At 37.5% G+C, this 23083-nt stretch overlaps 1 protein-coding gene across 1 annotated transcript in view; it reads left to right on the top strand.

The window, feature by feature from the left end:
• PLXNA2 (plexin A2) overlaps positions 1-23083 on the top strand; it is a 502290-nt gene that overhangs the window by 240740 nt on the left and 238467 nt on the right. The window contains exon 5 of the mRNA XM_089668339.1: positions 22261-22361. Coding sequence (XP_089524465.1) covers positions 22261-22361 — 101 coding nt within the window. The remainder of the gene's footprint in view (positions 1-22260; positions 22362-23083) is intronic.

Raw genomic sequence — 23083 nt, 5'->3', positions numbered from 1 at the left:
TCACTCATGGGGCAAGTAGATATGATGGGATGCTACCAGAGCTTAAAACTACAGAGTACAGGAACCAATCATAATGGCATTCCTGCTGTTAGGCACTGAAATAATTTTCAGTGTTGAGCACTGGCAATTTTAATAAACAGATTTACCTCTGCCAGGGATGCTAATAGCCAACTGTTCTGGAAATTTTATAGATAGGCAACTCCTATCCCCATACTGACTAATGATTCCAAATTAATAATAATTACTCCAGTAGAGAATATGCACAAAAAGATACACTCAGCATTTTTCCAAATAACCGTTCTGTTTATTCAGTGCAATTGAAGGTTTTCATACACACGCACATGATACGTAAATATCACAATAATATTACAATTTTACTTTTATGGTAACAAGAGGTGTAACATAGGTGGGCTAATTTCTTAACAAAAGAATGCAAACACATAACCAAAACATTGGTGCTGTGTGCACAATGAGAACAGTGCACAAAACATAAGCAAAGCATACAAAATAGAATACAGTGTATATAGACTTTACGATTTCTTGCACAATTGATATAGAGTTGACTACACAAGAGAAAATGTATTACTCTGTATATAGAATAATCAATCACTATAGATAAATAAAATCTGAAACCACAAAGACCCTAAATCACACAGAGATGCAAAAGAAAATCCTAGGTCTTGGGTTCCTAAAGAGAATCACAAGTAGCAATGAGCAATGTGCAGTACTGAAAGCTGAACAAAAATTAAGATTAGTTTGAGCATGGCATGGTGCAGCATATAAATATCCTTTGTACATCATACAATGTAAAGTAAATTCTTGCTATAGCATATTAAATATTTAACTAGATTTAACAAGAGGACTAAGACGTGAGTTGTGAGGTTCATAATACATATTGATGTGAGTGAAATATATTAATTTAAATTAGTATATTATTTGATACATTAAACTTACATGCTTCTTGGTAAAAAACAATAATATGGTTGCACAGAGAAGAATGAATTGCTGCCTGTTATTACCCAAGGGAATTAGAATTGCTGCCATTTTGAGAATCACTCTAATTGAAATGTAACAGACCAGATTCTGAATTCTCAAGAGTTCAATTCTACTGTCAGATAAAAAGAAAACAGATAATATATTTTCTGTATCCAACATCAGGAGCTGTTTGCTTGTCAGCATCCAAGATGTAGGCAGAAAAACAGTTATGTGTATAGAAAACATAATATTTCCTAACAAAATCTGTAAGTACTGGTACCTGAGAAACTGAAAGGGCGAGTAGTTCCTTCTATAGGTCCCATGTTATGCAGCTGGGGTTAATCAGCTGGATCAACTCACACCGGTTTGTAAAGCAAACAGGCCATTAAACTAAGCTTCTCTTCCAGATGGGTTTTGCTGTATCAGATATTGATAATGCATTTCAGTCTATCACTGTCAAAATGTGTTGACTTCTTTGGTTTTAAAGGACCTATTGTCTATTAAAAAAGTGAGATTCTGGATAGTGGTTTGGAAAACATAGCTCAGTCCAAGTCTACTATACCCTAAGGCCAGTCATTGACTGATGTTGTGTTCCTAGTAAATTGGTCTTATTTGTCTTATTCAATTATTTTCTGAGGGAAAACACTGAAGTTGAAGTGGGCCCATAATTAAAATTCATCTAAATCAGTAAGGCATGCGTCAGCATAAACAAATAACATTAATATTTGGAGTAAACTGATTTCTTGTCTTGAATTTAAGAAAAGATGCTCGTATTGCTAACGTATTGTAAAGTTATTTACACCGATCAGCCACAACAGTGTCACCACCATTTTTTTTTTTTTACTTGCCAAATGATTGATAATTCTGTTTAGCCAGTTTTGTGATTCACACACTCCAGCCACACATACAGCTTAGTTTCTTTGATGCTTCCCATGTCATCTATCCTCACCTGCTCTTTGAGAAATGAAGCAGCATCATTACACAGCTGGTTTACTGTTCCATGAGCAAGTAGGTGAAAGATGTAAACCTGAGCCAGGCATTAAATGATTCTTCCTGGATATGCAATGTAGCAGATGTATCTAAATCACAACATAGGCAGAACATCGAAGAACTAAATCTAAACTCTGAGCACATATAATATGCACCAATGAATGCAAAGCTGTATTCTTTCATACACCCATAAATGTTTTTTTTTAATACAAGCAGTGTAAGTACATGAATTTGGCTTGGTATCAGTCTCTTGCAATTTATGGTGCACCAGAGCTCAGACTCTAGGAGGTAAAAGTAGCACAAGGAGCTAGTCAATTGTGCTGCAGTACAAGGAGCAATGCTTATAGGAGGACAGAGAGATGAGCTCATCAGTCTATTATTATTATTATTATTATACAGGATTTATATAGCGCCACCAGTTTGCACAGCGCTTTGCAAAATGAAGGTAGACATTACAATTACAATACAATTTGGTACAAAAGGAAACAGGGCCCTGCTCGTTACAGCTTACAATCTAGGAGTCTACCTCTTTTTCTTTCACTGTGTTGTGGGGATGGGGAAAAGAACTGGATTTTCTAATACAGCAGTGGAAAATCAGGTAAGGGTTGTGTGGAGTGGCAGAGCTGTATAAATCTCAGAACTTGACAGACAGAAACATACTGTAAGTCCTTTGTCAAAGTTTAGATGTAAAAATAATTGAGCTGAAAAAAAACCCCAAACTTTATTTGTATTTCTACAATTGGCAAATTGCCGAGTGTCATGCAATTCTTAAATCATGATTGCTTGAGTTCCATTATTGAGTCGATTTTTAGACACTGCAATTTTTGAATCATTGACTCTGCTGGTTTGATCAATTGTGTATCTTGACTTGAGTTCTCTATTAATCGCCTTGTGACTACAGTATGCCTATTGAAGTCCTCAGACACGAAACCCCATTCCGTGAGAACGCTAATTAACATTGCAACAGAGAATTAGGAATTTGCACCTGAGTGTGTTCCAAATTCTCCAGCTCTGTCAAAATTACAAATTAGTCATATAGTTATTGTCAAGTTAATTGATGCATACAGATGCTGCTAAATTTGATGTGGGCATTGAGTGACTTTAGTACAGTGATGTGTTTCCTGGATAACATTAGCAGTCCACTGAACGTGCTCATTTGTTGCTTGGAATAACACTCTAATACCAAATGCCCTTACAGAGAAAGGATCTCAGGCTGTAAATTAAAAATATCACAAATATAAGCAAGCTGAAAAGTCTCTGTCTGTCTGTCTTTATATATTTATATGCTGTGTATGTATATATATATTAATATATATATATATATATATATATATATACATTTCTATTATATGACACTTACATTGCATACTCCGTGATCTGAATGAACTGGCCATAAGAAAATAAAGGTGACCAAGAAGTACATAAGCTTGGAGCATTAGGAGTGAAATGTATTGGCTCTGCAAGGTTTCATTAGCTGTGGAGGACAGCTAGTTTTCTACTTTCTCACCCTGGAGCCTTTTCAATTTACACTTCCCCTGCAGTCACTAACAGGATTCAGCAACACCTTCTATCGCTCACTCTCCTATCCATCAACTGCAGGGTACTACAAATACTTCTTTTAGCTTAGGGTAAGAATGGTACATATTCTATCTGATCTTAATACATTGTAAATTGCTTCTGTCTGTGTTTACAATGTATCTGCACAAAAAAAAGACAATGTGGGCCCATTTAAAATGGAGAACGGATACCATTTGCTGCACTTGATGATTACTTTACAGTGCACCTGCATTTTACATTAAATAGAGCCTGCAGTGACCTATAGTGTGTTCTCATCATAATACTATAGAGGACATTTGGATAGGACAAGGAGAGCCCTTTCACACACTCTGTCAAAAGTCATATGACAGGTGTACATCTCCTTCCAGCCCATTTTACCCTCATTCATTAAAATAAATGGGGCTTCACTTGCTTTAGAGTACTGAAGCAAAAGGACCAAAAAGCAAATGGTTATGTTTAGGCCATGCCACTGCTTTTTAGTTTGCAATGTTTCTAACCAAATAACCAAATGTTCATGTTAACATTCAAGTAAAAGCTAACAGCCAAAATTATTTTGTGATCAGGAAAATCATGAAAAAATTAAATCTAAAAAAATTTTAAGACACTTGTATTAAAAGAGGTATGGACTGGAAAGAGAGAGACATACTTTTTCCCCTGTACAAATCATTAGTAAGACCTCATCTCAAATATGCAGTTCAGTTTTGGGTACCATTTCACAAAAAAGGATATTGGGGAACAGGAGAAAGTAGAGCAGAGACAGGCAACCAAACTGATAAGAGGCATGGAGGAACTGAATTTATTCTCTCTCAAAGAGCAGATTAAGGGGGGATATGATCAACATGTATAAATACATCAGTGGTTCATATAGTGAACTTGGTTTAGAGTTATTAACTTTAGAGTTATCACAGAGGATAAAGGGGCACGTTTTATGACTGGGGAGAAAGAGAATTAAATTCCAAATACAGAAAGGCTTCTTTACTGTGAAAATGAGGAATAGCTTCCCTCAAGAGCTGGTTCTGGCCAGCTCAGTAGATTGCTTTAAGAAGGCCTGGATTCTTTTCTAAATACACATAATATAACTGGATACTAACATTTGCAAATGTATGCAAACAAAACCCTGTTTTTAACGCAAACTGTTAGACAGGGCCATATTGGTTGTTTCTCAGGCTGGCTGGTAAGTGTTGCTGGGAAATCCTTTTTTGTGCATTGTCATTCCATGTTCACCTTGCTGCTAATGCTGGTTACAGGTTGGGACGGTTTAAAATTTTGTATAGTAGACATATTTCTAGGTAAAGTTGATCCAGGGACTATCTGATTGCCTACCTAATTGCCTCTTGGGGGATCAGGAAGGAATTTGTTCCCCCGCTGGAACAAATTGGATCATTATTGTTTTTTTGCCTTCCTCTGGATCAACTATACAAATTTAGTTGTATTGCATATTTCTGGATTCTGGATGTGTCAAAGATATGGTGCCCCACCATGCACTATACTGGTGGCCAAAATTGTGGATACACCTTACATTCTTACAAACTTTTTCAGTTTAAAGTACTTTTTATATAAAAATCTCTAAAAATGTCATAGCGCAAGTAAAATTTAATATAGTAAATTTATGCCTTAACATAAATAATTTAAAGTTTCTCACAATGTGTTTTTTCAATAACGTGTTGGATAGCCTTTGGCCTTAACTATTGCCTGACACCTTCTAGGCATTGATTCTACAAGTCTTTTGACTTCCTCTTCTGTGATCAAATGATGCCAGGAACTGATTATAGCCTCAATGAGTCCTCGCTTGTTGCTCGGATTCTTGCTCGAGATCTTGTGTTTCAATCTTGACCACAGATTTTCGATGGGATTTAAGTCAGGGCTATTTCCAGGTCAGGGAAGCAGAGGAATGTTCTTGTCATTGAACCATTTAAGGCATTTACTAGCTGTATGGCATGGAGCTCCATCCTGTTGAAAAGTAAATTCTGTGCCTTTGTCCGCTAAGTCGCTTATTGATGGGATCAACTTTGGTTCTAGGACCTCTTTGATGTATTGCTCTGCATTAATAATGCCATCAATAACCTGCATTCGTCCAACACCATACCAAGAGCTTCAGCTCAATATCATGAGGCTTTCACGGTGTTTCATTGTTGTTGTCATGCACTCAGGAAGGCATTATTCGCCTGACCTTCTTCCCACGTATTGAACACCATCGCTTCCGAAAATAAAAATTTGTGTTTCATCACTCCACATAATTTTTTTCCAATCTTCTGTTGTCCAATTTTGATGTTCCTTTGCCCATTCAACTCTTTTCTTTCTTTGTTGGCAGTTCAAAAAAATTTTTTTTCTTGGTATTTGAGCTCTTAATCCAGCAGCAACAAGTCAACTTCTTACTGTTCGTTCAGACACTGACAGTCCTCCATCTGACAATACCTTGTTGATATCCTTGGCACAGGATTTTCTATTCTACAAAGCAAGTCTTGCAATTCTTCTGTCAGTTTTGGGTGTTGTAGCTTTTTTCCTTCCTCTACCTTGCTGTGTTTTTTTTTTCTTTTTTTCTTTTTTTTTTCATATATCAAAACCTTACACTCATCTAGTAAACTTTTACCCCTCTCCCTCCCCCCTCCCACCCCTCTCAGCCCTGATTATGCATTTATCTTCTTTTTCAATAATTCCTAATCCAGACTTAATGTTACTTTAATACTACAGTTATTGCACATATTCTAGTTATAGGCTTTATTTTTAAAATGTTTCCCACATTTCCCACCTTATACGGAAAACCTCCATTTTATCTTCCTCTATATGATAAAGTTCCTGTATTCTATACGTCTTCTTGCCTTGCTGTGTTTTGATACTTTTGGTGTTTGTAAATCGTGCACACAGCTTCTGGACTCCGGATGCAGAAACTCCTTGACCCATTTTTCTGGCAATTTTGCGAAAACTATAACCTTCATTTCTTAATGTTATTGCTGTTGCTCTTTTCTTTGGTGACCAGTCTGACCTTTAAATTGATGGCATCATTAATTTCTACAAATATAGTTATTTAAGTACATTTTAGGTCAAAACAGCACAATATTATTTAGTTTATTTAATTATTCTAATATAATTTAAAAAATATATAAAATGGAAAATAGTTTCCTAAGCTCTGTATAAAATTGCATGCATTGCAACTAGAATCTCTGTTATGCAACAGATTCTTTATTCTGACCAAATACTATAACATATACACAATAATATACAAATGAAAATTGGCAAAATTTCCTCACCTTTTCACCAGCTAGCTTTCTGTCGATAATTTTCAGTAAATCTGCTCAAATTATCTCAAAACTTGTATCATATGCTGTCAAAGATATTTTGTTTACATTTGCATAGAATAGCTAATGTCTAGAAGGAAAAAACAAGGGAGTGAGTAAAGCTATCAACCAAGACTGACAAAATCAGAAGGTGTATCCACAACTTTGGCCACCGGTGTATGTTCTTCCTGCTTTTTTCTACAGCACTACAGAGTAGTAGCATAGGCGTTGTTGAAAGCAACCACAGCACAGGGCAGTGTATTTGAAGTGTCAGCTACCAATAGTGACTCTTTACAGCAGAGTTTTATTAAACCAACCAGCAGAACAGTAAGTAATCCTTCTAGAAACAAGAACATAGGGGCTTAAAAATGACTGAGGCAACAGTGTTTTGGAACCACGCTGCCGACGTCACATCTTGTGATATAATTTCCAATGCAGTGGAGTGCACGGTCATTTGCCTTTGACTTGGAGGTGCCTTTGAAATGAATGGGAGCTGCACCTGTATACTAACCCCGTAAGTGCAGATTTGATATGTGAGAATTTTAATAAATAGAGCGTCAATTCAAGTTTGCAAGTGGTGGATCAAGTGAAGAGGAGACACTCCAAAAGACCATACTGGGAAGAGGAGAATTCATTTTGAATGCTGCTGACCTGTTTATGTACCATAAGGTGTCAATGAAAGCTGGCGACACTAACTGGGGGAGTGGAAGCACTTTGTTGGTGGAAGTGGAGCACATGTAAAGGCATTGAAGAAGCACTTTTATGTATTGTTTACACTTAGGACTGGATTCATTTATTGTTTACAGCACAAGCACTTTAAACATAATGGACTGGGAAGGAGGTATATTATTGGCAGTAACATTGTCATTTTGCACAAAATATGTTTGCATTGATTAAGAAGAACTGAGTTTTGTATAATTTTTTGCACTGTTATTTATGTATTGAACATTAATGGTGGGAGTTGCATTATTTTAATAATGTGGAGTTTTGGAAAGGTAAGAGCTGGCAGGTTGGTCCAACACTGAGAGTGCATATATAGGGTTTTTTTTCATTGATTTAGCAGTGCACCAAGTTTATGATTTTTTTTTTTTTTGCAATATTTTCCGCTGGGGATCATAGAAGGTGTACAGCAGGTTTAACCAGAGTAATTTAAAGAGGAAATGGCATCCAGAGTGCAGAGGTCTCATTTTATTCATTTTCATAGATAAGCCAACAATGGCAGCTTGCAATAGCAAATCTCAGTACAGGATTTATTTACGTGAGTTTTGCAATTAGAATGCAAAGTGTGTAGCTAGATTTAGATTTAAATGCGTAGAATGACATATCTTTCTGCATCCTTTTGCAATCAGTACTGCTTCTTGCTGGAAAAGTTTGTACACGTTTGTTTATGTCAGGCAGTGTACTGCAGACAAGGGATAAATTAAGCAAGTAAGTTAGAGCAATCAGTCCTTGTGCAAATGACAAGAGATTATCAGAAAGAAAAAATTAGATCAGATAAGACAACAAAAAATATAGACAAACTCAGAGTTCACTAGTAAAGGCTGCTGCTTTATAAATGACTGTCATCTCCAGCAGCAAGAGATTTGCATTGGGGCCATTTTTCACACCTAAGAAGTTTGGTCTTTTTTCCCTTTTGGCCTTGTACTTAGAAATATAAAGATTAGATGCTTTAAAGAGATTCATTCTTCATGCCCTTGGTGACGATGCATAATTGGATTTGTGAGCCAAAACCATTGGCAGGCTCCCTGGTGCTTGTTATGGATCAGTCCATGATATGACGAAAATTGAACCAAGGGCAATGACGCATTTACCAGAATCCATAATTTCTCTTTAACCATTTCAGTTGTCATACCCTTTATACCCATTATGGACCAGAACAATTTTTACATTTCCACTATGGGCCTTTTTATGCAGTGATACCTTTCTCATTACTTAAGAAAACAAAGTAATACATTCATACTTTTTTGGGGACAAACTAGACCTTCTTTAGTAATACTGAATATTATTTTATTTTAAATATTTGATTTTGTAACCCAAATTGTGTTTATTCCATTTTTAACCCTTGGTGCTGACCATATGCAAATATGGTACTTCTAATATGTATATTAGAAGTACATTAAAAGAAAAGTATGGGCTATCCCCAAAAAAATTAGCGTTACCTAGGTGGATGCAGTAATGATCCGATGCTGCATCTTTTCCCCGCCTGCTCTGTAGTGAAAACTGAGTGATCAAACATCGTGATCGCTCAGTTCTCCCCTGTACTCTTAGCAGAGACCCATGACTGTCATTTTCCGGCTCTCTGCTCTGCTCCTCCAGCGCTCAACTTAAGTTTGGTGGACATGGCTGGATCTGGAGGAGGTGTTGGGGAAGGCTGTGCCCCCCCCAGATTTCAATTGTGCCCGTTACCCCCATCCTGCTTGGAAGCTGTGCCCATTGGGCTCTTCACATCCCTGTACTACTCACAGCCTCAGTACAGACAGCACAACTCCTCCCCCCCTCCTCCCCCTCCCTCCTCCTCTTACACAACACACAGCTCAAATCGATTCTTACAGACACCCTCCATCTGCACACTGTGTAGCTGCCTGCTATGCTGAAGTTCTGACGTGAAGTTCCCAGATAAAAACTGCTGTGCAGCATAGCAATTGTCATATCATCCATGTACAGTATGTGGTTATGGTTTGACTAGTTTCAGTGTCTGTGCAATATTTTGTACTCATGATTTCAAATACAAAATTCTATATGACAATATATAAACCGTACATTTTTTTATCACATCCTATTAAATGGCATCTTGTACCTCAAAATGTACAATAAATGTGAAATTGAACTGGTTAAAATACAGCTTGAGTCAAATATGAAAACTGAATACCCTTCTATGTTTTATGCCTTTTAAATTGTCATTAAAGAGATGCTCAATGAATGATTGCTAAATTGCAAACAAGAAGATGTCTTTTGTTGCACTGTCTTTTCTTTTTTATGGCAGCAGGACACTTGTCTTCTCAAATGCAACGCCTGTTAATGACAGCTTAATATAGGATCATAAAATGTCTCTTCTGCAACATTTAGATTTATGACTCTGTAGAATGGTGTTAATGTCTTTAATGTTCTGCATTTACAGTATTTAAACAGCAAGTAAATCCACAGGATCTAAATATTAACCTTATAATGGCTAAAGAACATTCACAAGTAACAGATCACTGCAATACTCTATTGTACTAACAGCAATACAAAAATTCTCCAGCACACTTTCCAGCTAGTAACACAAAAAACATCCCTAAATGTTTTCATCATTAGAGGATAAGGTTCACCTTTTCCCAAAAAATAATAAATGCACATCATTTTGCAGGTAAAAAAAATATGCATTTATTATGTTTTGTTTTGGGAGCCTGGAAAGCACTGCACCAGCTATCAGCAGATTGCTAGTGCCATACAGGACTCCTGCAGACCTGTCACTGTATCTGTGCGCCCGAACCTTATACGGGCAAGCAGAAACACAGAGTGCAGTGTTAATTAATTGAGAGCTACAAACCAACAGTAGAATACTGTGAATTGGGGATGCAGCCAAGCTGGCAGAGCCCCTCGTGGCCACATTTTGTTTAAATCTCAACAACTAGCGGGGGGAAAAAGATCCTCCACTTGCTGTCTTAACAAGAGATCTGGAGCGGAGGATGAGCTGGTCCTTTTGTAACATGTTCCGAAAGGTGAACTTATCCTTCAACAAATCTGTTAACTTAAGGTGCTGAAACAGATTAGTTAGGTATTTTGCACTGACTAGATGTAAAGTGTGCTGGAAATGTTTGCATTCTATATAGTCTTAAATTGATCTGAGCAACTGTCATTGTTCTTTGCTATATTATGATTTTATTTTGCTGGACCACATAAAATATCTAACAACCAGGCTTCTCTGTATGTTGCTGTTTGCTCTCTCTATCATTGTTTTGCATTATGGGGGTTATTCTTGAACCGTTTACTTTGGTACACTTGAAAGAATCTCAGACAAAGGTTTCTAGATGTTGTATCTTTATTAAGTTTATTGCAGTACAATAGAACCATATAGCAAGGGTCTATGGAAATACCATTAAAAGAAAACAGAAAAAAAATAAAGATATATATATATATATATATATATACAGTATATATATATATATATATATATGCCATGAAACAAGGTTTTGATAAACATGCCTTGAGGCTATGAACAAATACAAATACTTCTTTTTATTTATAAACCTAAAGAAAAGCCGTGCATCAATTATATCTTCACAGGAAACTTTAATATCAGGCGACAAGGTGTAGCACATGGTCCCTCCCCCACCCCCCACCGCCTGGAACACCCCTCTGACATGTTTCAACTGATGATATTAATCATAGACCCAGGGTAATTAAGCGTTCTATTGCATACTTACACTGACGTAGCTGTTGTACAAAAATACATGAACACTGTATTCCAACATTACCAATCATAGTACTTTACTTGCTCAAGACTCACTCCAGGACCAGGAAAATAAAGTCCCATATCAGCTACAAATCAACTTGTTAGAGAACATACAGAGCTATTGATTTCTTCCCTGCCCCATGTGTCTGTTTTGGGTACAACATGGGCCACCTAGTGCTGTCACATGGATGAAAAGTGGGAATAGGTTAAGAGCAAAGTGAACGCTCCCCAATTCTCACATGTAATCTCATTTTATGAGCAAATCTAATATCTGGGGTTTATATGTAGCAATAAACTGAAATATTTCTACATTTCTAAACTGTTTTTAAAGGTGCAAGCTTGGGAGTTGCCATGTAGGTATTTGGGTTGCTACCTAATAAGTCACTGACCAACAGATTTGTGGCTAGTAAAGTCTTAAAAGTCTGAGCTGCAGTTCTGCATGATTATTCCAATCTGGGACTCACTAGTAACTAGGTCCTGAATACAGGATCAGGATTACAGCACCAGAGCCTGCAGTTTAAAAAACAAATCACCAATTGTATCTATATGCTAATTGCATCTAATATTTTATGTTAAAGGAGGGTTTTTTTGTTTTCTTTTAATAAAGACTCTTCTTGCTCATCATATAATTTAGGATATTCTGTGTAACAGTTTGGGTAACAATACTAAAATAAAACCTCTTTTTCCAGACTAGTAAAGGAGAAGCAGTTTCTTAAGACTGTTGCAGTGTGCTCTTAGTATTCTGAATAAACAAATTTGTTTCTTAAAATTACCTTATAGCAGTCTTATAATTTTACAACACTTTCTTCCAGTTTAGAAAAGAACAGTGATTCAAAGGTGGGTCAAAGGGCTTCATGTGCCACTCGGGCTGCAGGTTAGGTAGCAGGGGCCTAAAAAGAACTGACTCCCTATATGCAATGAAAGCTTTTATTATTATTATTATTATTATTACTACGAGTTTATATAGCGCCAAAGGGTTTGCTCAGCGCTGTACAATAGGGGGGGACAATACATGGCACAGTACAACAAAGACAGACAGCGTACGAGGGGTAAGAGGGCCCTACTCTTACGAGCTTACAATCTAGGAGATTTATTGCTTTGCTATAATCAAACTGTATGATTCCTTGTGCATAAAAATTCAGTACCGTGGCTAAGTGGTTAGCTCTTCCACCTAGCAGCACTAGGGCTGTCATCTCAAATCACAACCATGGCACTACCTGCCTGAAGTTTGCATGTCCTCCCTGTGCCTGCGTGGGTTTCCTCCCACACTCCAAAGACATGCAGGTAGATTCATTGGATCCTGTCTAAATTGGTCCTAGTATGTGTATGTGTGAATGTGAGTTAGGGACCTTACATTGTACGTTTCTTGAGGGCAAGGACTAATGTGAATGTGTAATAAACATGTAAAGTGTTGCGTAAATTGATGGCTCTATATAAGTACCTGAAATAAATAAAAATAAGTTTTCACCTGTTGAACCTTGCAAGAAAGTAAGCAAGTATGTATGTGTGTATTTTTACATTTAGTAAAGACAAAGTTGATGGCAAACAAACATGTTTTGATTCAAAACAAGATAACAGTGGAAGGATAATGGGCCAAGATGCATATGTTAGAACAATTAGCAGCATTTCTAATACATGTCTAGGTCTAGTTGTTGTTTTGTAGTGACTGAGATTGTTTGCAGTATTTTCTAGAATGTTCTTTCCTGGTTAACAAATGATTGCTGTGTGTTCATGTATGGTTCATTATTGCCAACAGTTAAGGTTTATCAGCCAACGGACCAGCTTCTTGGCCCAAGCCTTGAACTACCACATCAGCCAAATTATTCATCCGCATGTGTGCCTGCATTTGTCATTCAACACTAATGGCAAGGGGCCAGTCTTTGAGTACAATATTATGCCAAACTAGAAAAAACACAGTTATTCATATTCTATGCTGAAATGCATCATTCTGTTATGAAGTTGCTTCACATTGGCATTGGGTAATTGGATATATAGTGTAGCTAAGATGAGCAACAACCAGAGTGTAACAGTATTTCAACATAATTGTATTCTTTGTTAATTATTTTTGGGAGGGTTTGAGTATGGTTGAAAAAAATTAACTTCAGCTGATTCAGCATTTTATTTTTATTCAAAGGGTCAAAAAGATTAATATGTGCTATATGATGATAATGACAATTCTCAGGAGGTATGAGGTGGGATTTTAGTATTTTCATATGGTTCAAAGCTCATCTTACATAACCTGTGTTGTCTTCAGGGCATTTTTTCATGAAAAAATTATTTTTGCAAGGAACATATAAAATAAAAATGAACAGAAAACTGAAACTAGTTCTCAGATTCGTAAAAAAGCAAAAACCTAAGTCTTAAACTTCCAGAAACATTTCAAATTAAATTCTAGTATTAGGTTACTTAGAGCCATGGTATCTCAGAGCATTTGAGTGTGAAAGCGTTAAGCAGCCCAAATTTCACTAGACCCAGAAATTAGATGAGGGGCCAAATCCTGCAGGCACTAACTATCCTTAGGCATAAAATAAGCACAGGTGGAGTCCCTTAGGTGGGATTTATACAGGATAAATGACAGTGGCATGAAAATCCTTGTGTATGTTATTAATGAGTCCCCAGTGAGTCTGTGCTTAAGACTCTGGCTTAATAAGCATTCCACAACTGTGTAGGTGTTTGCAGAATGCCTAATTACTTCAGCCTAAACTCCCAAATTATTCCAAGTGCTATATTTGGGATAAATGGCTGAGCTGCACACCAAGTTACAATTATGCTATGATTAATTTGCTAAAAGGATTGGCTGGTCTGGCTGAAATGAACAGGCAAATAGGCTAATCATTACATAATAGACAGTTATGGACAACTCGTCAAGGGGGCCCAATGAAGAAATTCCGTTTGGACTCACACCATGCAACCTGTTTTTCAATAAAAAAAAATAATATTGTGAAAGAAACAGTGTAAAAATAAACTTTAAAAGAAAATGCAGGATAAAAAAATTTAAAAAAAAAATTTGAAAACGTCAGCTGCACATAATAATGTCCATAGTATTCAGTGTATATACAAGCAACAAGAATATATTTCACACAAAGTGTTCCATATGTGATATATTCAATACTATTCTTTTATATCTATTTTTAATTAAGCAAAAAAGGTATTTGTTATTCACTAAAACCATTACAGGTGGATCAAACAAATGTAATACATCATAATACTGGCATAATATATTTGTTACACATTCTTTGATTTGGGTAACCTTGATACTTTTTTAATATACAGTATAACAATGCATAGTCTACAAATTGCATTTTCGTACATTGCCATTAATTTGAATGCAGTTTGTAGACTGTGCATGTTATACTGCATATTACAATGCACAGTCTACAAATTGCATTGTCTTACATTGCCATTCATTTCAATGGCAACCAATTGTGCATACATGGACAAAACATCAAAGCTGAGGCAGTTGGATTTTTGGGACCCATGGATATGATTGAAATTAAACCATGTTCATAAATGTGAGTGGGCCCTATTATTTCTTTAAAATGGAATTCCAGCCACAAATACCTAGATAAAATGTAATAGCCCAGTAAACGTTAAAATAACAATACCAGCTTTTTGCTGCAGTGTTCACTTTCAATCCAGAGATTTCCCCCTGCAGCACCGATAAACTACAACTCCTAACAACCACAAATTCAGTTTATTGAGGCTATACTAGTGTAAAATTGTTTCTGGATTGTTTGTGCTAAAATGATACACTGTTCACACTGCTGTGTGCTGTATTACAGAGGTTTTCAGTAAAAGTATTTGTTTCAGAATTATTTTTGTAGTAATAAGAAAGCATTCACTCCACATTGCTCCTAAAAGCCATCTATTGTTGCTTATGGCAGACTAACGCTATTGAATTTACAGGTTTATTATTGGCCAAGAAGGGCCATGCTAGAGCTTTTGAAATGTTTTTTCCGTGTGTGTGTGTGTGTGAGCTGCTCTTAATTTTAAAGCTGATAGATGTTCTCCTAGGCATGAAAAGACACGCATGAAAGATAGATTCATACAAAGGCCACATTGCCATAGGTATAGTTATATATGGCCACTTCAATGCTTTTATTGTCAATACACAGTACAGCTGTTCACTGGATAGATATGTTGCTAATTGGGCTCTGTTGAGAATAAGTAGGCTCCGGTGGCACAGCCTTTTGGTGTATGACCAAACTTCCTTATTATCTGATAATGGAGGGAACTCCATTATTTTAGCATTAAAACCCCTTTGAATATAAATATACAATGTAAGATTACAGTCTTATGAGACATCAAAATAAATAGTTCTGAAACATCTTTGCTATACAACAGGTTTGAATAAAGCACATTCCACATAAAATTACTGGGGAATGGCAAGACTACCAAGTTTTTACTTACGTGAATGAATTTATATATTTTTGTACATAATATACTGTATAGCTAAATAAAAACGTTCTTTCCCCTTTTATCCACACATTAAAATATAGAATTATGCATCATTAATGCTTGACTGTACATGCATATAGATTGTATATTAATGCAAAATATAAATACATTTAATGAAATATGTGCATTAGGAACTGCAGCTATTTTATTGGTTATTCATGTATATAGTTATACATTTATTAAGGCATATATAAAGCAGTCCTTTATGTTTGTAGTCTGTACATGAATTTCGGTGTGTGTGATCACATTTAGAAACCGTATTAAAAGGAAGAAAAGAAAAATGGTTTGTAAGTGTCATCAGAGGCTACATTAAAATGTGATTTTAAGAGAGTTTTTTACCCCAACTCCCTTAGAGAATTTGAGGCTTCGAGTCTGTGACTGCGAAATCCCATTGCAAAGTTCATCAGGAATCGTGTTCCAGCTGCTGGAGTGATAGATAGGTTTAATTACACTGAATTACTGCGGCAAGAGCCGCTCTGCTCTCCCCAATGTCATTAAAAAGAAAGGATTTTTCAGTGCCTAGTCACTAGCCAAGGCTGGAGCTTACGAACGAAAGTCTAGTGGTTAGTGGCATGCTTCTGGACCAGAGGTCAGAAGACGCTCAAACCTATCATCTTCTGTTGATTTCCTGTAAGCCTTACCTTACAGCAAAGGGGCTGATCTGAATCAGCTGTTCACTGGACGAATTATTGTCTCTGAGCTAACAGATTAACATTTTCATCTCTTCATGAAAACTAAAACTAAGCAAATATGTATTATTTTTATATATATATAAATATATATATATTGGAGTATAGTGGGTGTACGGCTAAGTGATAACTATATACAGTTAATATACACTATATTGACAAAAGTATTGGGATGCCCCTCCAAATCATTGGATTCAGGTGTTCCAGTTACCTCCATGGCCACAGGTGTATAAAATCAAGCACCTAGGTATGCAGACTGCTTCTATAAACATTTGTGAAAGAATAGGTCACTCTCAGGAGCTCAGTGAATTCAAGCATTTACCGTGATAGGTTGCCACCTGTGCAATAAGTTCGTCCGTGAAATTTCCTTGTTACTAAATATTCCAGGGTCAACTCTTCATGGTATTATAACAAAGTGGAAGTAACTGGGAACAACAGCAACTCAGCCACAAAGTGGTAGACCATGTAAAATGACAGATCGGGGTCAGTGCATGCTGAAGCACACAGTACACAGAATTCTCCAACTGTCTACAGAGCCAGTAGCTAAAGACCTCCAAAATTCATGTGGCCTTCAGATTAGTACAATAACAGTGCATAGAGAGCTTCATGGAATGGGTTTCCATGGCCGAGCAGCTCCATCCAAGACTTACATCACCAAGTTCGATGCAAAGCGTTGGATGCAGTGGTGTAAAGCACCCCACCACTGAACTCTAGAGCAGTGGAAACATGTTCTGTGGAGTGACGAATCATGCTGCTCTGTCTAGCAATCCGATGGACGTGTCTGGGTTTGGCGGTTGCCAGGAGAATGGTATTTGCCTGACTGCATTGTGCTAAGTGTAAAGTTTGGTGGAGAGGGGATTATGGTGTTGGGTTTCTTTCAGGGGTTGGGCTTGGCCCCTTAGTTCCAGTGAAGGGAACTCTTAAGGTGTCAGCATAACAAGACCTTTTGACAATTTTATGCTCTCAACAAACATTCCTATAGACACACTCCTAAACCTTGTGGACAGCCTTCCCAGAAGAGTTGAAGCTGTAATAGCTGCAAAGGGTGGGCCAACTCAATATTGAACCTTACGGACTAAGACTGGGATGACATTAAAGTTCATGTGTTTGTAAAGGCAGGCGTCTTAATAGTTTTGGCAATATAATGTACGTTACCTTTGCATTTGTACTGCCAGAGGAACCAACATAACCAACACCAAACTCTAAGCAAGAGGAATCTTTGCCCAATGTGCAGAAAGGAGATGTGATCATTGTCTTTAAATGTTTGAATGGAATTTTGGTGACATAAAGCTGAACAGTCTTCTTAAAGTGTTACTAAACCCACAACAGTAAAATCAGTCTGTATATGCAGTTAAGCATGCTTGTTATACTCACTGTGGAACCTAAGGGGTTTATCCTCTGCAGTTTGTAAAAAGGCTGTTTGATTCTGTATTCTCCGATTCTCTCCTTCTTTTGCTGTCCCCAATCCCTCCATCATAGTTAGAGCAGCAGTAGCAAGCCTGCATATGCACTGTTTGGTGTGTATTGCTAAAGAGTTTTTTTTTTGGGGGAGCAGGCATGTGATCGGCACAGGGCCAATCAGCGCTGTCCAGACAGAAGGTTATGGGTTATGCAGCCTCATAGGACAGTCAGAGGGGAATGAAATCATTTACAAGATTAACCATGGCTCGGTCAGACACTGATAGACTGCTGATGAGAAAAAGTATTTAGCAGTTTATTTTTACTAAAATAATGCATTTCCATATTCTATGTATTGTGGAAGACTGGATATAGTGAATGCAGGGTCATGGATTTAGTAACACTTTAAGGCTTGGTTAGATGTACAGGCTCCTCACTTGAACTGAAATTGCTTAATGCGCATAATGAGCATTAGAGGGTGCAGCAAGTCAGATAGCATCAACCTCATTTCCAGGCTAGAGAACATTTAGCATCACCTTGCCCTTTGTTCTCAGCATGACTGATCCCTAACCCACCCCTCTATTTTATTTAAGTTTTTTTCATACATGGGGTTCAGCATCTCATACAGGCTTTGCCCAGGGCAGTCTACATTCAAATCTAGCCTCCCAAGGAGCTCTCAATTCTCCAGACTGACATCCACCCATTAAAACATTTTTAAACTAGCATATATCACCCCAAGAGCCTGCCCACTGCTTGAATCAAGACTGTGGACACTTGAGAGGAGGGTGTCTTGATGTTTTCAGGAAGCTATGTACAGTATGCTGATGGACCCTCCCAACAGTCATGATTTGCCTGCATTTACATAGAAGCCCAGAGATTGTGTAATGACATTATTTTGTTCATACTAAGGTACGTAATAAAACCAGGATTAACTATGAACAAAGTAAGTTTCAGGTTTAACCACATTGTCACACCCTTCCGATTCAGGCCACTTTTTTGCTTTCAGCGCTGTCACACTTTGAGTGACAATTACTCATGCAACAGGTAGATCTTTCTTTTGGTGGTATTTAATCACCACTGTTTTTTTTTTATTTTTTGCTATATAAATGAAAAACATTTTGAAAAAAAAAATGTTTTGCTTAGTTTTTGTTATAAAATGTTACAAATAAATAATCTTTCTTCATAAATGTAGGCCACAAAATATTCTTCTATATTTTTTGGGTAAAAATAACCCAAAATGGTGTATATTATTTAGTCTGTGAAAGTTAGAGAGTCTGCATACTATAGGATATACATTTGAAAATTCATCAGTTGAGACCCTAAAATGCTGGGCGCTGGTATGACATACAGAAGTGATCAGGATGCTGGTATGGTGTATGGCATTGATCAGGTTTCTGTTATGGGCTATGGCAGTGATCAGGATACTCTTTTGTAGTATGGTGGTGATCAGGATGCTGGTATGGCATATGGGGTGTTCAGAACGCTTCTATGGGGTATGGCAGTGATCAAGACACTGGTATAGAGTAGTACGGTGATCAGGACACTGGTATGGCGGTGATTGGGATGTTGGTATGGCATATGGGTTGATCAGAACTCTGGTATGGTGGTGATCAGGATGCTGGTATGGCATATGGGGTGATCAGAACACTGGTATGGTGGTGATCAGGGTGCTGGTATCATGTATGGTGGTGATCAGGGTGCTGATATGGCAGTGATCAGGTCACTGGTATGGGGTATGGCGGTGATCAGAACTCTGGTATGGCGGTGATCAGGACGTTGATATGGTTTATGGTGGTGTTATTGTTAGCACTGGTGACATTGGGACAGGTGACAGGGGCTGGTTGCATTGTTTGTTTATTTATTACTACACTGGGGGAAGTGATTAGGGACACTGGGGCTGGCTAGTACTGCAGTCTGTGAGTGTACATGCACTGTCACAGGCAGAGTACATTCACAGGCTGCAGTAGCTGTTCTCTCCACTCTCACAGTCAATCTGTGTGAGAGCAGAGAGAACTGATGTTTACTCTCTGTTTAGTATGTTTACTGTCTGATTGCTGTGATTGAACACAGCAATCACATGATAAAACACCATGTGATCATCTGGACACAGATTTGCTATATCCGGATGACACACGGATCACGGGGCTTACGAGTGTACGCTCTGTGAACCTTGCAGGAGCCACCAATGCAGGCTGAAATACTGCATCACACTGCTTCCTTTCCACAGTTTATAGGCTGTGAGTGGATGGAAAGCGTTTAAGGAAGTAATATAGAAAAATAGAAGTAAGGACTCTTTTATATGGGTGGCCTGAGACTTTAAAAATAGGTGGTTGATCTGAAGTTAACATGACCACCAGCGATATTAGTGCATACTACAGTTGCAAAGCAGCAAAAATTATACCACATATTGTGTTTGGCAGCCAATACTGTCACCAATCACAACCCATTCATGTAGATTGGGCCATGCAGCTAAGTCCTGAGCAACCAAGTGTAATGCACACAGTTGCAGAGTGGTGTTGTGAGTTTTCAGTGGTTAAAACAGGTGTCCAAGAGGCGACATGTTATCTCTGAGCTACCAGTGAAATGTCTCTGCAAAGCAATGCACCATTTATCACTTTTCAAATGGGAGGCAATGGTGGCAGCTAGTATGAAGAAGCCCCAACTCCAAAATTCTAGACTTCAGATGCTGCAGTACCAGATGAGCCATCTTTCCAATGCTGACTGTCTTGGTCCACTGTTGGGGCAAACATTGACTGTTACTAGGCTATTTTCTCTCTAGGTTGAATATTATTAAGTTAAAATAGAGTAAATCATCAAAATACTACATTAGATGGAGCTGATGATCATAGGAAATAAATGCGTATGACATCTCCATTTAGTAGCCATAATGTGGTGTTTTCCTGGACCACTCTATTTTAATGAATGCACATTTGATCTGGAGAGAAAATAGCATAGTAATATTTGATTTTGTTTTATGTGATTTTTACATTTACACATATGTGCTTCTCTATGTATTTGTTCTTGTATGGAAGTATATTTAAAGCAAAAATGTTTTGTATAGATTGTGGGAGTACTCAAAACTTTTACATGTTTTTACTGTTATCTGTGTCCCCTTGGGGTAATTGCTGGCTGTGCTAACAATCATCAAAACGACAAAGGAGAGGGCGCACCAATCTACTGCATAACCATAGCTCAATATATAACAAGTGAATACGCACAAATGCATGTCATGCCCAAGCATATCTATAAATAGAGATGAGACTGCCTCCAAATCCACCATAGTCAGTGAATGGTATGGGAAGACCCCATAATGTCCAAAAATGAATATCGTGTTTCGAGGGTTAAGCACTCTTCCTCAGAACCAAACGCATGGATGATCCAGAAGAGAGCTTAACCTTTGAAATGTGTTATCTGTTTTTGGATGCTATATATCTTTAATTAAATTGAGCTATGGTAATGCACTAGGTTGGTGCATCCTTTCCTTTGTTGTTTTGTAGTTTGTTTAAGGATACCCTAGTCCTGAGAGGGCAGCAAGGTGGGTGTGCTATATACTAGAAAGACTACCCAAGAGGATAGTCCAGTTTATAACTAAGCACCATACCTGAGTGCAGGAGGTCAAGCTTTTCATACACTATTGTGCTAACAATCGACCCTGCCTGTGATACAGTAACAGCCACACAGGAAAATGCATTGATCTAAATTAGTTGACTAATTTGTAGGGGTTGATTTACTAAAGAGAAATAGGCAGTTCACTTTGCAAGGGATTTTTCTTGTAGCTTAATGAATATGGTCTAATTGAACTATTGAACGTTGCCTAAAATACCCAATTATGTGCAAGGAAAATTAAAATATGACATATATATAGTACATAGGATGTAGAAACAAGTGACTCAGCAATGCACAAAAACATAAGAACTGGGATGCAGAAAAATGTAGCTCTAGCAGGAGGTGTACCTAGCAGAATTGAAAAATTGATGCTGCTTTGAAGGCACAGGGTGGTCACACCAACTATTGGTTTAATTTGGATGTCTCTTCTGTTTCCTTTACTTTCCATTTAGCTAATTGATAAACAAATATACTATTAACAATTCTATTTTGAAATGCATTTTTAATTTACTGCATTGTTTCACACTTACCGAAAACATTTCCACAGATATATATATATATATATATATATATACATATATATACCGTATATGTATATATATATATATATATATACATATACATATACACACAGTATTTTTACTTTTGCCAATGATTGGCTGATGGGAGTCAGCAGAGCTTCACCTTCAATAAGCAAACAACCTATTTGCCTTTAGTAAAGATGCAGTAGAGTGTGTGCATGTGTTTGTTTATTTGTGTGTGTGTATATATATATATGTATATAAATTTTTAGTAACTAATAATTTATAATACTGATAGGATTTTTACATTAAGCTGATCTCTTTTTGTAAGCATTTGTTGTTCTGCTTTGTTTCAGGTGTCCAGAGTTCCTGTAGAGTTATGTGAGCAATATACAACATGTGGGGAGTGCTTGAGTTCTGGGGATCCTCATTGTGGCTGGTGTGTGTTGAACAGCATGTAAGTACATTTACTATAAGGAATTTGTTCAGCAACAAGGTGTGGTTGACCCCTTGAATTGGTTCGCAGCACTTTAAACAGTCACAGCAAACAGCAGTTCTCTGTAAACAACCAGACATCCACAGGAACTGGTTCCATGTTGGATCAAAATCCCTAAGCAGTCTGATAATGTTATAGAGCCCAGAATAACCAGACCTCTTTCATCTGGGTTCCCTATCTAATTAACCAGTCAAACAACCTCAGTTCCCTCACTTAATAAAAATACTCAGCAAACTGCCTGAATCTGAGACAAATACTTCCAGTCCTGAACACAACCAGTATTTTTTATTGGCTGGCTGTCACAGTATGCTTAGGCTCTTTTCAAACGAGCATTCCGATCTGATCCGCATGTCCATTTTTCATGCAGACCCAATTGGAATCTCCATTCTCCTTCATGGAACGGCTGGTGTAAATGGACATGTGTCCGTTTACACCCTCCTACATCCAATCTAAGGGCAGTCGGGTGTAAACGGACAGGCGGTCCGTTTACATCTGACCACCCATATAGGAGAGCGTGCTGTGTCTGCTCTTCATAAGTGCAGCAAAGTTAAGCAGACACAGACCTGTCATCTACCTGCTCAATAGGGTCAGCAGACAGATCCCCTGCTGAGCAAGCAGATCCCAAGCAGAGTCCGCCCCATGTAAACGGACCCTTAAAAGTCACATAAATTAACAGTGTATGC

Source organism: Staurois parvus, unplaced genomic scaffold (assembly GCF_062004578.1).
Source record: "Staurois parvus isolate SC_StPar_1 unplaced genomic scaffold, SC_StPar_1.0 ptg000056l, whole genome shotgun sequence".
Lineage (NCBI taxonomy): Eukaryota > Metazoa > Chordata > Amphibia > Anura > Ranidae > Staurois > Staurois parvus.
This window is presented reverse-complemented; position numbering and strand designations above follow the sequence as displayed.